Source organism: Athene noctua, chromosome 1 (assembly GCF_965140245.1).
Source record: "Athene noctua chromosome 1, bAthNoc1.hap1.1, whole genome shotgun sequence".
Taxonomy (NCBI): domain Eukaryota; kingdom Metazoa; phylum Chordata; class Aves; order Strigiformes; family Strigidae; genus Athene; species Athene noctua.
The window spans coordinates 173,820,591-173,838,614 of record NC_134037.1 but is presented as its reverse complement, the minus strand read 5'-3'; the positions used below and the strand labels follow the sequence as shown (position 1 = coordinate 173,838,614).

The 18,024-nt window shown below is 38.6% G+C and overlaps 1 protein-coding gene across 3 annotated transcripts in view; it reads right to left on the bottom strand.

The window, feature by feature from the left end:
- Positions 1-8,919: 8,919 nt before the first annotated feature.
- Positions 8,920-18,024, bottom strand: part of TAB3 (TGF-beta activated kinase 1 (MAP3K7) binding protein 3) — a 47,795-nt gene continuing 38,690 nt past the window's right edge. For all 3 annotated transcript variants that reach the window (XM_074905556.1, XM_074905576.1, XM_074905567.1), the window contains 3 exons: positions 17,860-17,953; positions 16,206-16,289; positions 8,920-13,453 (listed from right to left, as the gene is read on the bottom strand). In XM_074905556.1, the coding sequence (XP_074761657.1) occupies positions 13,305-13,453; positions 16,206-16,289; positions 17,860-17,953 (327 nt within the window). In that variant the 3' untranslated portion in view covers positions 8,920-13,304. The remainder of the gene's footprint in view (positions 13,454-16,205; positions 16,290-17,859; positions 17,954-18,024) is intronic.

The window sequence follows — 18,024 nt, the reverse complement described above, 5'->3', positions numbered from 1 at the left end:
AAATGTAACCTGACAACTAAGAGATACATTTTAAAGGAATATCTGGGGTTTTACCAGCATGTTATCCCATGAAAACTGAAGGGTAAAACTGTTTTAGATTTAGTGCTATTATTGCACCTTTCTGCAGTGTTCAGAATCAGTGCAGTGCATCAGGCCACCTTACCTTTTTTTAAACAATGAATCAAAAAAGGGAAAAAAAAAAGTAATGGAGTTTTTATTGATAGTGTGACATTTAGAGCCTTAATCTAGATTATATCTCTTCCTACAGCCTATGAAGTGTCTTAATCTGCTGCAGACTATTAATTTCTGATTTTTAAAATGGTGGCAAACCAAAGATAATACACTACAATATATTAGACCAGGAAAGCACAGCCCCTCTCTTGCCACTGTGAGATGAGTTTGTGTCCTGTGTCCAGTCTTAGCCATAAGATGCCTAAAATGCTTAGAGCTCAAAAACATGCTTGCAGGTGATGGTTCAGTGTGTGTTTATTATGTTGAGTGACATTTCACTGGGCCTTGTGTAGCTGGGATATTTCAGTGCATTATCTACTGTCACTGTAATACTAGTCAATTTTTTTTTATGTTTACAAAGACTGAGTTTACTAAGTTAATTAGTGTGCACAACATGGCTGTTACAAAATTTTATTTAAATCATGTGGGTTTTCTAACTCCATTTCCCTAAACCCTGGCCAAAATCACCAGAGGACATGGCTGCACCACTGCCAATGTGCAGCCAGCAGCAGCTGTGAGCAGAGCGCCAGTTCTCTGACAAATGCAAGCAGCTCAGGAAGAAGATGAAGTCAGCTGTCTTTATGACAGGGGCTTTTTTTGTGTCCTCAATGTACAATGTGTCTGCAACAAAACACAAGAGAGAATGAAAAAAAGTGGTCTTTCTGCAACATTTATTTTAAAGGGGAGGCAGTCAGACAACCCAGATGTAGACACGTTTTGTTTATTTTTTCCTTGAACAGATAAAACCATGGAAGACACATCCCATACTGGTCTGACTGGCTCAGGGAGACCTTCGTGCTTTTCTGATAAACACGGGCAAGGCCCTTTACACAACTCATTGGCCCACTCAACTGATAGAACCATTTATCTACAACAAAGGCTGCCCTCTAGTCCCCTTGGCCTTGAGATGAGTTCATCTTCCTTTACAACAGCTACAGTTACTCCCTATATTCTTCCCTGAGCTGCAAAAGCACACTGTCCTTGCCTGGCTCCTCTGAGCTTTCTTCCACTTTAGGGGTGTGTTCGCCAGTCACGCAAACCTGGGAGAGTGGAAAGAAATGTTTCAGGAGCAGAGAGTCTTCATTCAACAGATAACAACATTAGGAAATCATGACATAGTAATACTCTATCAAACTGAAGTTAGCACTGAACTTGGTCTACAGTACAGACACTTGGAACAGCCACACAACTGTACCAGACAGAAAACAGGAGAAAATAAGGAATAAAGAAGCAAGTGAGGGGAAAGAAAAAAAAAAAAAGAATATTAAACAGAACAAAAAGCCATATATTTCTAGAAACTAATAACATTTCCTTAGTAGTAAATGCTATAATGCCAATTGAATGTTTTCATTTTTAGGGAGCAACAAGCATCAATGAGAACAGCTTCCAGTCATGTCCCTATTGGCTGCAGTTCATCTTCAATAGTGTAGCAGCAAATTAGTATGAAGTGATGTTTTTTTAAAGGCACTCGTTTGCTCTTTTCTACAATAGGATACGTCCGTAACTTTGTTCTTTTTATCAGATGTATTTAACTAACAAACAGAAGGTAGAGTGGCAAAAAAAAGGAAAGAAAGAAACCTGAGAGACTGTTGAATAGCACATTAGCATAAAATATGGTTGCTATTTCTATCTTTGATGTTTATTCACACTCTCCCCCGTCACCACCTCCATGCTCTTGCTGTGAGGGTTTGTGGGAGAACATCAAACGAAAGCAAACATGAGCAGTTCTTGTGCTTTTGCATTGGGGGAGCCCCCTTGACAGCTGAGGTCTAGGAAACACACAGGGTAGAGGCCAAAGCACGCCCGTGTTTGCACACCTCTGACATAGCCAGTGAGGGCAGCCCTGGCACATGCTGACTCTCTTGCTTCTCTTTCCCTCCCTCCTTGGTCTCCCAGAAGCAATGCACTTCTCTCTTCTGAGACACGTATTTCTTGGCTGGTAGAACTAGAGGACCAGCTTATCTATATTCTATCTGACCCATTTTCATTGACTTTGGGAAGAGTTAAAGGGCACTGGTGTCACTGTGACAATAAAGGACAACCACCAGTCATAAAACTTACCATGGTAATAAGGAAAGCCCAGCTTTAGCTAGATCTCTGTATACTTCCTAAGATATAGGTTTTTCAGTATAACTACTGAAAGATATGTTAACATTTAATAATTTTGAAGTTCGCCAATACAAAGGTAATACAAAAAAAACCCCCAAATTAGTATACTTGGAGAAAATTAGAAAGCTAAAATCTGACTGGGGTTTAATGTGTTAAACTTTGTTTAAGCCTTCCAAATAATCAGGTAAGAAGATCTGTTTGTAACTGTGGTCTCATATAATTGTTGTGCATGATCAGTATTGCATATCTATAATGCTTTCAGGTTGAGAGGTCTCTCTCTCAAATTTCCCCACTCTCTTCTTTTGAGGTGTTTTTTCAACCATGAAGGATAAGCTCTACCGATAAAAAGTTAATCACAGTGCTTTGAATACAGTGTTTCGTTTAAATTACACAAAGGAAATAACATCCTTGCCACCATCTCACTCCTGAATACTGAATATCATGACTAAAAAAAGCAACTGACTGTAGTTTCTCTCACATTCTGTTACTAAAAATCTTAATCTGTCAAAATATGAACACTAAACCAGAGCCTCTATTCCTCAGCAGGACACAGGCACACAGTTGTACAACTGAGCTCCAAAATACTCTCTTCTCAGGCACAGAGAAAAGGCGAAAGTCAGCTATAAGGCATTGCACAGGCACTATCAGATGTTCAGATGTCGTTAATGATAACACACTGACCTTTGGTCAGGATGGTTTCAAAACACGTAGTTTTGACTGCTTGCCCCAAAATCAGAAACAGAGAAGCAGAAACTCTGAGACGTGACCAAGATCATAAGAGGAACCGGTGTCTGAAGAGGTGCTGGGATTTCTGAATCCTAATGGAACAGCATGAGTAGAGACCTCTTCCCATAAGAAACTGGCATGACATATTTAATAAACCTATTTAGATTACACACATGTGTATCTGTCACAGCAGGTCTTCTGCATCAGACCAGTGACCAGCAGGAGGCCAGCAAGGCCTTAACTTGCAACTGGCAAAGTCAGGTGAAAAAATGTTGCAGCTGAAGAATAGCATGACTTGATAAAGATCTGTGTATCTGCAGAAGCGAGAAAAAAACAGACGAGACAAAATTCTTTGGGGAAAGAGTAAGTTATTCCTCTCGATAAAGAACAGGTCCCTCATTTGTCAGGGCAGAGAATTTTTTTCAAAGCTGTTCCTCTCATAGAACAAATTTGATGTCAGCAGAATTTGTGAGCTGGAAAAAGAGCAAAGTGGTTATCTTTCACTTCGTTTTAAGGAACAACTTTCAAAACTACTGGGAAACATTTACACACTCTGCATTTATTGCTGTAATAAACTTGCTTTCATTTTCAAAGCCAGGCATCACTGCGTGGGAATTTCACACACTTGGTGATTTTTATAGCTCATGAAAACATCTATATTTCCCTCCTTGGTGGATAGATGACTCGTGTTGCAGCCAGAATATACTTAAATAGCTTAGACATATTTAGCACAAGATCCTGTTATTACTCTGTTGTCACTGGTATGATTATGGCTCTTTTCTGGGCTGTATGTGCTACAACTTCACCTTCTGAAGTGCACTGCCAGGGCTACATACTGCCAGCAGCACGGAGTTGCCAAAGCCTGTAGCTTGCTGAAGACAGGGCTGCAGCTGCCCCATGCCCCCAGGTGAAGGTGTGTTCCCCACAGGAAACACGTACACCCATGGGTGCGATACACAAGTATGGGTATGTATGGCTGGGCACACGGATCCACGCAGACAGACAAGCTCAGCATTTACATGAACACAAACAGCACTAGCGGTCTCACCCCACTCCCCTCTCCAGCGGATCAGGATGGAGGTCTCAGTGGCAGTACACACGTATGTGTCCAACGTGGATGCCCGGGGTCTCTCAAGAGGCTGCCCCAGCCCCTCGTCCTCCCCAGCTGCTGGCACCTGGCACAAAAGATCCGTTGGGCACACTTGTGTTTTCCTCCAAAGGCTCCTCAGTCTCCTTGCCCAAGATAGCGTATCTACCTGCCCCCATCTACAAGGACTGAAGGTGTACTGCTTGGATTCTATTTTCCATAACCCCAGTAGTGAGGGCACCCTGACAATGCAGTAAGACAATTCCATGTGACTCCCAGTGAGGGCGAGTGTGTTTGAAGAGGCACCAGGACATGGCAGCACTCAGAAATTAGTGACCTGGGTGACTGCAGGGAGTCTCAGCATTGCCATTGGTCCAGAGAGATCAGAAAGACAAGGAGAAGGAAAAATGGCTATTGCTTCTCAGTTCTAGGTATCTACATATCTAGATAACACATAGATGGAATTTGAAATAGTCAGCCTCTCACAAGAATATAATTCCGACTAAGGATTTATTAGAAAAAATAGACACTATAAAGAATCACAAATGGTAGGGCTTTGCACATCAGACCCACTAGAGGAACCTAGGGGAAAAAGAACCAGTCAAAAAATCACATTGATACATCTGATCTATTCTCTGCTTTTCTAAAAGATTAGACTTGGAAGGGGGAATCGTTTGAAATGCCATATGAACAGTGGCACTTGCACTGGGATACAAATCACATCAGCCACGATTCCAGATGAAAACACACCTCAAAACAAATTATTTTTCATGACAGAACCTGCATGCACACAGCTGTTCAACCCTCAGAGTTGTCTTTAAAAGTTCATAGTTAATGTAGTTGGATTTTTTCACTTCTAAGAGTCTACTTCATTTATAGAAGCATTGCTGGAGAGAAGGTGACGCTCACAAGGTGAAAATTTGAACCAAGAACTGTTACAGACCTGAAAGTAATTTGGAGAAATTTTGCTATCCATCAGATAATTTCAGTTAAGGAACCATCAAATACCTGGGAGACCTCGTTGGTCAAAGCAGGATATATTTAATCTTAGACTAGAACTGGATGGCAATCAACCAGGAAAACATGATAGAACATGTAAAGGGCCTATGGTATCATGTTCAGCAAGTTTAATATTGCTGCAGTTGAAAATAAAAGGGATCTTGTTATCACGCTCTTGAAAAGTCTGTTTGATGGTACTCAGTTTTAATACCGTAATACATGGACTACTAAATCAAAATGTTTTGCATGCAAATCACTTAGCTTTTTATTTAATCAATCATTTGATAAGGTCAACATACACATTTAAAAAATAAACTTATTTCAAATATCTCACTTTAGTCGTACAAAACAAGATATGCCAATTTTGTCTGGCACTTGCTGTTTTACCAGAGATAACAATTCTTACTAGCAGCATTGGCTTAAGTTTCTTAAAAGGGCTACAGGATCAAGTCATCCAGTCTGCTTCTCAGTTTTATTAAACAGTAATACTGAAGCCTGAAGTAAGTTTGAAAATTGCTTTTTTTTAAAGGTTCGCTTTATAAAGTATTTATCTAGTTATTTCTATGTGGTACAACACTGACTTATCGGTGTTGTGAAGAGTGTGAATGCACATAAAGCTCGTTACCTACTCATTGTAGCTTTGAATTTTTCAGAGTTTGAAAAGATAATGATCAGCCGGATTCATGGTCATACATTGCTATCAGTCAAAACAAGAAAAAAAAAAAGAGGGAAGAATGTCTGTTTGGCTTATGAACAATTGTTTGATGTGGGGGGGAAAAAAAAAAAAAGCTAAAACAACTAAGCCAATCCATTAGGCTTCAGTACCTGCAGTGATGAAAGATGACCAAGGTTTTTCATCACCACAGCTGTTGATCACGAAGAAAGAAAAGCATATACAGAAATCTAATTATGGGAAATGATTTACAAATCATCACAGACACAAGTCATTCTCTGCAAAGTTTTCTCAGACCCTGCTTACTCTAAACCCACGCACCTGTCCGGAAAGTGTATCTATTATTCTCCCCCTCCTTGGGGAATGGGTCAGAGGGGTACTACATGTGGATCTAGACCTCCAGCACAGCCACACTAGGCACTCTCCAACGCACAGGGCTCTCTGCAGAGACCCAGTTACATTGCCAACAGCAACTTCAGCTTTGCCAAGTGGTGAGAGTTCATTGATACACTCAAAATCAGCAAAGAAAGTTTCAGGTGAAATATAATCCTCAGTGTCAGGAACTTGCAAGGCTGGTTCAGGATACTTGAGAACAAACGAGCATGGAGCCATTGAGAACTTGTGATGAATATTCACTGAGCTTAGATATCACGTCTAAGATTTGGGGTAGGGAAGCCCCAGCTTTGGCTGACCCAAATCCACAGCTCCCAGACAGCTCCTGAACGGCCTCTTCCGTAAGGGTGGGGAGTGTTTGGTCCTGGTTTCTTACTCTTTCCCAAGAGGCCAACCATCTTTCCTGCCATGGGAACATCGACAGGTCAGGTGACTGAGCTGAAGGCAGGCCCTGTGCATCGCCAGTCAGCAGGAGAGGGTACCACAGGGCACGCCAGACAGACAGCTCTCGCTGGCTCGTCCCATGGCACAAGGGGATGACAACCAACTTGTTGCAACCCATGATGCCTCGCTGTCACACACTGGCTGCATGTCCCAGCACAGCACAGGGACATAACGTATGGCTGTTAAATGCTTCCAAAAGATGCCACACTGTCTGTAACCAACGCCACAATTTGGTACCTACCAACAGTTATACAACGTACTGATAAGCTGTACCAGATGGGAATCAGAATGCCACTTTCAAACCTACAATAACCTTCCTCACCTGGCAGATTTTTTTCCTAAAATATTCCATATTTTTCCTAAAAAGAAAAATCAAAAAAACCTCGCACATGCCTAGACATTTTCCTTTCCCAAAAAATGAAGCTTAATCAAAAATCAATTAGCACCTGTGTTGCCTTTCATTCAGAGACATTTTGGTTTTGTTTCTAAAGCAGTTAACAGAACTGTATTTACCTTTTATTTCTTTTAAACAAACCTATCACGGAAGACTTTTACATCAACAAGATCACTATGGTTTAGGAATAAAGGACAATTAGTCAAAATTTTCAAAACAGAACTTGTAAAATTAGCAAATATGTGCAAAATTTTAAGTCTTGCCTAACCAGAAAGAAATTATCTGCAGAGTGGAGTTTTTATGAATGTATTTTTATTCTTTATATCTTTTTTAAAAAATCAAAATATTATTGTTTTCTAGAAATTGAATATTTTGTAAAATAGTGTCACTCCTGCAAGAGGCTTTTTATGGGTCTTTCATTGTCTGGTTTTTACTGTCAATCTAGAACATGTCACAATCACTGACCCTCTAGCTAAAAATAAACATACCCCTTCTCTTAATGATTTTATAAGGTTAACACAAAACATCAGGTAACCCATTTAATATATAATCATCTGAGTCCAGCTGCTGGGTGAAATTAGTTACCTAAGCCATCTCCTTCCAAAAAGTGTATTTAGAGCGGGTGCAATTAGGGAATATACTTACCCAGCACTATGGATCATCTTGACTGATTAGAAGCAGCAGCATTTAATTCCCGGAATACTTACCAGATCACAAGACAAATCATCACTCTAAGTGCCACAGGTTTAAGACATGGTGCAGTACTGTCAAAACCAAGCAATTCTTGTGAATAAATCCACTGCTTTTAGGCAATTACTTCAGACAGATCCTCCTCCTCCTGCCTTCACAGGAAAAACAACAACAAAATAATAGCGGCCACTGCCAGCTCTCAGATCAAGTGTCTTTTGGCTTTGCGTGCTCGCTATTAGCATAATGTATGTTACAGGTACCTTACCATTGTGAAACTTGAAAGCTTTGAAACTTGTTTTTTTTTTTTTTTTTTTAAATGAAAAGTTTCAATTGCAATGATTTCTAAAGTGAAAGAATCAAATGCTTGCTTAAAATATAAATCTATCCTTAAGTTTATAAAAATTCAATTCAGCAAAAGGAATTCAATTTATCAAACCTAAATTCTTATACCTTTGTTGACAAAAGTTCAAAACCAAAGTTGTGGTAGATTTGTTAGACCAGAATGTGTTCAATGACTGAAACTGTACATGAACAAAATACAGCTGTAGACAGCTACAGAACTTTTCAGTTTTAGATGATGGTGAGCTGCTACAATCAAGAGAATTGAGAAGATATACTAATAAATTGCCTGTGTACTGATTTACTCAAATTCTCCCTCCTCTCCCAGAGCAGCACATTTTTGTAAGAGGTTATAGCAGAGGATGAACTTTTGCAATCCAGATACTCAGTACTATCGAGGATAAGCAGGAATGCCTGCAATCAAGGCTACAAACAAAAGGTGACCATCTCCTATAGTAGGGAAAGCGACTCCTTCAACAACTTTCCACTTAAAAATAAAAGCGATGAGCTCAACTACACACTCTGAACATCCGATGTCCTGTTTCCACAGCAGAAGCTGCACAGAATATCCATCATCTATATGGCACTCCTGCTCATACAAGCTGTCCACATTCACAGGAACAGGATTTGGACCCCAGTTCAACATTCACCAATTGCCTAATGAGAACCACCAGAAATAAAACCCCAAAAGCCCCTGAATCAAATCTGCAATAACTATGGGTTCAAGTGGAAGATCAGAAACAATCAGACTATGAAAGCAAAAAGGCTGTATTTTTTAAATGTTTCCTACTACATACAAGAACAAATGCAGGATGTTATGTTTGCTTAGTTTTATTAATTTATTTTTGCAGGAATCTGCAACTTGGAGTATGCACTTTCTGGAGGTACCATGCATGCATAGCCTCTGAATGCTTTTATACAATTTCATCTCTTAGTAATAAGTTCATTCACAGCATACACAAATCTAGAATGTAGACACCATATATACAGGATTAAACAAGATCGTGTCTTCTTTTTTTAATGAAAAAATTTAACAGGGTTTCACACAGCAGGAAATATGGATTAGATACACTGGTGCCACCATAAATAAATAAGTTTCAAGAACACAGTTTTTTAAAATCAGTTTCAAAGGTACTGAAAATCCAGGATTATAATATTGCATTAACTCCATTGATCTCTGATTATTCAAAACCAAGAAAAATATTTGCATTAATATTTATGGACAAAAAGAGCAGTGAAAGCCCCAAACTGAAGAAATCTGGCAAAATTCAGTCATGTCTAGCTTCAGATAATATTGACATTTTGAAACAAAAACAAATGCAGCAGCACATAGAGACAGTACTGACTATGAGATGTGATATCTGTTCATGTCATCTTTACGGGATTGAGAATCACTGTAGTACAGAACACATAAATTCTGTGGTACGAAACAAGCTGATGAATTGTTTATTTCCAACTGTTCACTTCCTGTCAGGATAGTAATTTTCACATTCTAGGGTATATCACTGAATTTTAAAACAAAAACTATCACCCTGATGACAAGCTTGTTTTTGATACATGTAATATTCTCACATTCTTTTTTAAAACATTCTTTATTGTTTTGATTTTGTTTTGTCCCCATTTCAACTCAGGTATTTTTATTTCAGTTTCAAGGGGTTTTACAATCATTAAATGTAAAAGTATCGAGAAATTGAAATGAGAGATGTGTAACTGGGATAAAGTAACTGAAAGAAAAGGTTGGGTTTTTTTAAAAAAGTGATTTAGTAGCATATCATAATCAGAAAGTACTGAGACCAGCTCTTTTAAGAATTATTACATCTTTTCACCACACCTCCCATTTTTCAAGGGAAACACACACATACCACAGACACACAGATACACAATTCAATCTGATCTAAGACTACATTTTACAAAGTACTTCCTTTTGCTTGATTTCCCACCCCTTTCCTCTTCACCCAAACAGAACTAATAATTACATCAAATTAGAAGTAGAGCCAAAGTTCAGGATTTCTTTTGGTTTACTATATTCTGAATCATTTTCCACAAGCCCCACTCTAAATAAACTTTGAAAGAACTACAGTAGTATTCTATAATTAAAGGGAATTCATCTTAACGGCACAGTAAATATAAAATAAGCTTTATAAAATTGCAATAAACAGTGAAATCACTTTGAATATCTGAATGTCCAAGTCAGTTACAAACTCTACCAATCTAGTAGCATGGTTGAGGGAAAGCTCGGTCATTAAGGAAAAAAAGAAAACACAAGTAGTGCATTAACTCAACACAATGGCATCAGCATCCCACCATTCTCTCTCTCACACACACACACGTTTTATACAATACAGTGCATTTTGTATGCCAGCTGACATTAGGGTTTTATGTGCATTTAATAAATATTACATAAACCAATCTTTTTGGCATAATCTACAATTCAGTTGGGGTATGAATGGCATCACCTGCTTTCAGAAGGAAAAAGGATCTTCCAATATTCAAAATACAATTTACATTCTAACAAACTAGAAATATTCAAGCACCACGTAAAGTCTTTGCTATTAACGTCTGAGTACGGGCATTTACAAGGTTTGGGGGTTTTTTTGTAGAAGCAACAAATAAGAGTAATTAAAAAACTGGAGTAAAATTATTGGTATGAGGGAATTTAATGGCACTCACTCAGTCTTCCAAAAAGTATCATGCTGTCATGGCAGCCTTCCTTATCCTTCTCTGGTGAGGCTATGACTAAGATTAGCAAGTCTCTATTTATGGTTATTACAGTTCAGGGAATTATTGGACTGCGTGCATTTCCCCCTCCTTCAAAAGCAGCATCTATTCTGTCTGAAAATGGCACAACTCTATTGATGCATGACACACCTACTCACATTTGCTGACTGACATTTCAGTTGCTATCATTTTGTAATTCCAGCAAAAACAAATGCTTCTAGAACTTCAACAGAAGTACAAATGAATAGAAAATTGAACTAATACAGAGGCAAAGGCATCACGATAGAAAAGTCATGAAGTTACTGGTATTGTTTTGAGGAGTTCATTATACAGCTGATAACAGCAATGGTACTGCTTATCCTAGGTATTATGCTTCTGCTCAGGTTTTCTATTTATCTCACGTTTGTCAAAACTGTCCACTTACATGAACAAAATTCTTATCTGCCTTCTAACTTCATTTGACAGTAACTTTTTTATGCCTCTGCACATGTGATGAGCTCCCCACATAATAATAGGGAGGGGAGGGGAGGGACTAGCTCTGATGCTTTTGACTTTAACTTGCTCATCAGTGGTATACAATTGATTGCTGGAATCTCTTAGCTTATTTAAAATTATGCTGAAGATTTAATTAGTGCAAGAACATATTGAAAAATGCCAGATAAAATATTGGTTCCTCATCTAAGATCACAGTTTGGTTTTTACTGTTATCTTTATAAACTGCAGGGAGAGAAGACACCAGATTGAGCAATGCAGTCAAGATGAGTTTTTCTCCACCCACCTCTTACAAACGATGCTTGATTTTAAATAAGGATTCAGACGCATGATTGTTCTACCACAACTTAACATGTTATCACACATCAAGTGAATTGTGGTAATTGACCATATGGATGTGGCTGCCATGAGCTAAGAACAATGTAAAATGAAGTAGTTTAAATCTCTTCTGGTAAGGTTTAGCTAGCACATTTTGCCTCACAGATGCAAAGCCAATTACCATAACTCAGCTGATGTGATTTGTTGCATCTCAATCTTGACAAAGTTATACCATAAAAACTCAAATGCACTGTACCAGCTTCTGATCAGTACACAAGAACATCCTACTCAGTCGCACAGTTGTGTAACATAATCATTCAGCTGCCCAAACCCGAGTTTGATTTCACAAGTATTGAGTGCTTTATTACAGCAACCTGAAACATTCAAACAAATTGAACATCACCTTTATAATACAGTATAACATAGGCATAAAAGTACCAGTATGATTTTCAGTTGCAAGTCTTGTGTTCTTCAACCTACGGCAAATATTTCCTGAACAAAATAAAAAGAACGCAGTGTGTAATTTTCCAAGATCTGGCATCTGCTATTTTATACAGGCTGGTTTATTAACAATGTGCAAATAAACCTTTACTGAAGAGCTGATTCATTATTTTTCAGCTAACTTTGAACTGGGGCACAAAGTACCTTCTGTGCTGTAAACATCATGAATTCTTCACAAATTGGAAGCTGAAAAGGCCTAAGGAACTGGGTACAAACTCTTCTCATACACAACCATGGCTGAGCTCAAGTTTTCAAATGAAATTTGGAGTAGTCTGTGTTTGGCATACGTCACTGTGCTGCCACACAGCACAGGCTTAGAAGATTGTTGTATATAAAAGCATACTTTTAGCTTTGAAACACGACGGCCTATTGAAAGCATGCAGCAGTATTTTCATCTGTAGTATGGTAGAATTCATTCTTAGTTTATTACCAGTGTTGACACAGCCAGGTGAGCACTGTACAAGCAAAAGGGATTGTAAAAAATTACCTCTGATTAAACTCTCTGTAACACTCATACGGCATCTCATTTAGTCACCTTAGGTTACTATTTCAAACAGCAATTTTTTGTAGACATAAGTTACCCTGAAAAAAAGCAGCAGTTACAAATACCCTTCTCCTTGTTTTTGATACATTGCAAAAATTTATCCTTGCATTTACCTGTCTTCTTTTTCAGTAGCTTACAATCTAGAAGCACAGGGATCCTTTGTTTTCCAGCTAGCTGTGGCCAGGTTAAGTCAGCTCTGGCTCTTCAGTTTTTCTGGTTAAGTGTAACATTTCACACCATTACTAAGAGTCCTACAATTTCTTAAAAAAACAAAACAAAACAAAACAAAACAGTTTCTTGGGGTTTTTTTTGAGCCACTAAGCAGTAACTATAACCACAGGACTAAATACCAGTAGTTATTTGCTTTCCTGTATACATTCTTCCCAAAAATTAATCCTTTTACATTTTCAGGTTTCGTTTTCTGCTTTGCTCAATGCAATGGGATAAGAAAGAATTTTACCCTTTATTTATTTATAGTGTAGCACAAGCAGAAACATCTGAACACATTACTCCCACCCCTTGCAATATGAAGATTGTTGACTGGCAAAGGCCGGGCAGATGGACTGAAAGGTTCCCCATGTTTCCTTCTCCTACAGCTGTTGGCTTGAGAGCCTGTTTTCAACCCAATGCAGCCCCTTCCTGATTTTCAGGTGTATCGTGGCATTTCACACTGCTCACAGCGATTTAGTGCTGGGTGATTTAGAAAGGTGCAGCTATCACAATTCCATGGAGCCCCTTCAAAGTCTTCATCTCTTGGCTGAGTCCGTGGAGTCTGTTTGGAGCTGTTTTGATGCTCTAAAAAAAGCAAAAGGAAAACATTTTTTCTTATTTTGGAAGAGAAGGATGATAGGCAAAATCATACTACTGGTTTGTCACCTCATTAAACATTCTATCTAAAAATGCATGTAGAAACCTTCCTACTTCGATAACATTAAAGGTCTTTTGCTAAAGCAGTTCTAATTCAGCTTATGAAATCTGAGTATTTAAAGTATTTCACTTCTGTAAAGAATCACTTATCATACTACATTAAAAACAAAAAGAGCAGTCACCAGTGTTAGGTCACTGAACTGCTAAAGGTTTAATAGCTTAAAACGTACTGAAAAGTTTGTTACCGGAACTGCAACACCATCCTGTTAATGAATGACTTCATAGGTTTATGTACAGCAGTCCATTACCAAATTCTAAATTCCAATAACCCTACTTTACCTGAACTGAAAGGCTACTTCTAACTTAGTTCCTTCAAACAGTCTGACAGATGATACATTTTCTGCATCTTCTTCTAGCATTTACCCAGGCTGAAGAAAATACAATACAAAAATAAAATGGTAGGCCTGTTTCAAAACAAGATGGTTGTTCTGATTCCTTAGGGCTTTGCAGCAGGGATGTGTGCATGTGAAGCAGCACTTAAGTCTGTTTTCATTCATAAAATCAGCATGTATGCAAATCATATATTAGGTATTAACCCATGGAAAGACTAGGTTTTCCTATGTCTCCTACCACCACCTCAACACTTCAGGTTATCTACTAGAAGTGACAATGTGGAAACACAGCATTTTACGAAATGTTAATATCTGAAGCATTAGCACACATACCTAGAAGGTAATGTCAAGATACCCATCTGATAAACAAACGTGTGTAGAACAGCTTAATTAAAATAGAATTTACATTGTAAAAAAGGACTGCAATTTGTAATTCAAAGTGTACACGCTGCTGTCACCTGTTAAGAAATCTACCAGATCACGGCTGATGACAAAAGTTAGTCCAAACAGTCCTTAAGTTTGTCTTCAGAAACATACTTGAAGAAAAGAAATCTCCTTGCTTAATGTAAACCCTCTCCAGTCCAGAAGTTGCACAGTCACATTAACAGTGCTTGGCCTCAACAAATTCCTTCCAAGCAAACAAGTAGTGTGGGCTCTAGACTGCATTCCTGTTGACTAGCCAGGTGGCAGCACAGAGCAGATCCTTGTCTGACCATACCTGTCTGCCCACACCTTCAACAGCTGAGAATTAAGGAAATGAAATTTCTTAAGAAAAAAGTATTTTGACAACTCCATGTTAAAAGTTAAGCTCAGAATACAGTACATTAGCCCTAAAACTGACCTCTAATAAGTTGACAGACAAAACTGGGAAGCTGGTCATAAAAGTTGTTCAAATCCTTAAAGACACTATCTTTTCAATTGCCAAATAGAATAACTTATTTCATGCAAGTTTTGCACATTCGTCATTGTGCTTTGAAATAATAAATCAAATAGGCTAGTGTTATTAAGAGAATTTCTACAGACATCATGAAGTGTCAGTGCCTTAAATCAATCACATGACCACTGCAATTTAACATGAATCCAGGCAGCTGCCTTCATGCCACTGCTCACCTGCTGCTACTGTCTTTCCTGAACACTACCACCTATGCAGCGAACTCATCCCAGTACTGGCCTGTTGGTTTTTTTGAACGATGATCAGTAGTTCTGGGCCTTCTCTTTCTTTTAAATTTTAGAAAAAAGACCACTGTTTATCCTGTATCACAGCACAGGACCACAGATTGGCTATTTCAGCAGAAAGACTCAATGCATTTAAAAACTTCCATTAATATTTAAAACTATTCTTTTAACAGATTCCAAGAAAAAAAAAAAAAAAGGTCCAAAGATACCAAAGATACCAGAGACAAAAAGTAGGATTCTGCTTCAAAATCACCACTGAATTCAGTGGAGTTCAGAGAGCAACTGAGATACGTGGCGACTAGGTATCTACTTAGGATGAACTGAGTCACTCTGGCAAGTACTGACTGAATCTCCACTGGACAAAAAGTGAGACTAAATACATAGCTCCTGTGCCTACATAAAACTTGTGTCCTAAGCTGGACATGAATCCTAGATACTATACAATTAACACAAAAAATCTTAGAAACTAGAAATGAACTTGTACAAGTGGGACACTGTTATCTCTTTAGACCTATGTGAGGAAATTCTGCTGTCTTGGTCCTTAAAATGTCTGAAGCTCTTGCTGTGCTAAAACTTCAGGGCTACTGTGAAATTCATACTCTGCACAAAAAATAGGTAAAGTGTGACCAGTCAGGTTAAAATATAATTAAAAATATAAATACAAATTTAGAAAAGCTGCTGTGACCAACTAAACTTGCAATAACAGATCCCAACTAAACTATAAAATCCTAACAACAACATGTAAGAACAGACCTAAGCAAACCTGACAGAGGTTTTAACCTAGAAGTATTTTTAAAAAACATAATCAGGAAGCTCATGTCAACATGTAAAAGTTGGTATACTTTCAACTCTTTTTCTAATAGTGAATAGCAGTATTTACAAACAACATATTAATTTCTCAACAACCTGCCTGAGGAAAACAAGTTGTAGCCAGGATTACTACTCTTCTATAAAAATGTTTTGGTTTGGTTTATATATAGAGAAAAGTTATAATAGTTAGAATTGTGTCCTGTCATGACAGTGTTTTTTAAAAAAAGGGGGGGGAGGCGTGGGGAAAAAAAAAAAAGCTTTCTCAGTGCATCCTGGGTAACGGTGCTTGTTTGTTGACCTACCCTTTTTATATGGCTTTGGTGGCACAACAGGACCAGGCTCTATGTTATCATAGAAGTTACATGTGGCTTTCGGATCAAAGTTCCCTGTCAGAAAACAAAAGTAAGAAAGAAAGCGTAACTCAAAGGTTATTTACATCCCTATGCCGGCGATATGAACATCTAGAGGCTTCAGATTTTATACATCTTTTTATTATGACATTATACATTAGCTTCTTCCTGAGTAGTCTTTCATCACGCATTTTCAGCTTTGTGTTGATTTGCAGCAGGCTAATCCCATATTGAAAAATCCACCCTAGTTCAACATTCTGTATTGCTCTAAAAATGTGAAAACAAACCTTTCTGTAGGACATTTTCTTGGTAAAAAAGGATATACTATGTGTATTCTAATCTATTTGATTGTATCTATGTCAATTTTTTGTCACAGAAAGAGGGCTTTTAAAGACCTCAGTAGATTTCTGTTTGAAAATTTCCTGGCTGCAACCTGTAGTTCTGTTTCGTATCACTTGGTCAGAACCTTTGTCAGCAAAAAGTTAAAAATTTAAGAATCTTCACTAAAGAGTTGGGTTCTTTCTAATTTGCCTTAACAAAGTAATTTTTAAGTTGCCACTTCCTTGGTAATGTAATTTAACTTGGCCAACAGAAATATTAGCAAGTCAAGTTTATCAGGTTGCAACTGAAAAAGATATCTTTTAGAGGTAAATTGATATCGGTAATCAAAATTGACCTTGAAAGAGTCCAAGCATCCACATTTAAGCACATAATATGTTAGAACCACAGAATCACTTAGGTTGGAAAAGATCCTTAAGATCATCAAGTCCAACCATTAACCTACCACTGCCAGGTCCATCACTAAACCACGTCCTCTTTAAGTGCCACATCCACGCATCCTTTAAATACCTCCATGGGATGGTGACTCAAGCACTTCCCTGGGCCATCTGTACCAATGCTTGTCCTCTCACTGAAGATATTTTTCCTAATATCCAATCTAAACCTCCCCTGGAGCCACATGAGGCCATTTCCTCTTGCCCTATTGCTTGTTACTTGGGAAAAGAGACTGACATCCACCTCACTACAACCTCCTTTCAGGTAGTCACAGATAGTGATGAGGTCTGAGCTTCCTTTTCTCCAGTTCCCTCAGCTGCTCCTCACAAGACCTGTGCTCTAGACCCTTGACCAGGTCTCTTGCCCTTCTTTGGTCATGCTCCAGCACCTCAATGTCTTTCTCGTAGTGAGGGGCCCAAAACTGAACATGATATCTGAGATGAAGCCTCAGCAGTGCCAAGTACAGGGGTACAATCCCTTCCCTAGTCCTGCTGGCCACATTATTTCTGATACAAGTCAGGATGCTGTTGGCCTTCTTGGCCACCTGGGTACACTGCTGGCTCACACTCAGCTGGCTGTCGCCCAGCACCCCCAGCTCCTTTTCCGCCAGGCAGCTTTTCAGCCACTCTTCTCCATGCCTGTAGCGTTGCATGGGGTTGTTGTGACCCAAGTGCAGGACCTGGCACTTTGCCTGGTTGAATCTCATACAGTTGCCCTCAGCCCACCAATTCAAAGCTGTCCAGATCCCTCTGTAGAGCCTTCCTACCCTCAACACTCCCACCCATATATAAATTAAATTTGTTTTGTTTTTAAAAAAATATCAATTCTATACCTCTAGATTGAAGGAGATCAACTTCTTTCAGTGTACAGTCAACATTTATCTGGAGCTGTCTGTTGAGGCTTCTCAACCTGGTCATTTCCTCAGGCTAGAAAGAAAAAACCCAATACAGTAATTGTGGGAAAGTCAACACCTTATCTGACATAGAAATAACATTGC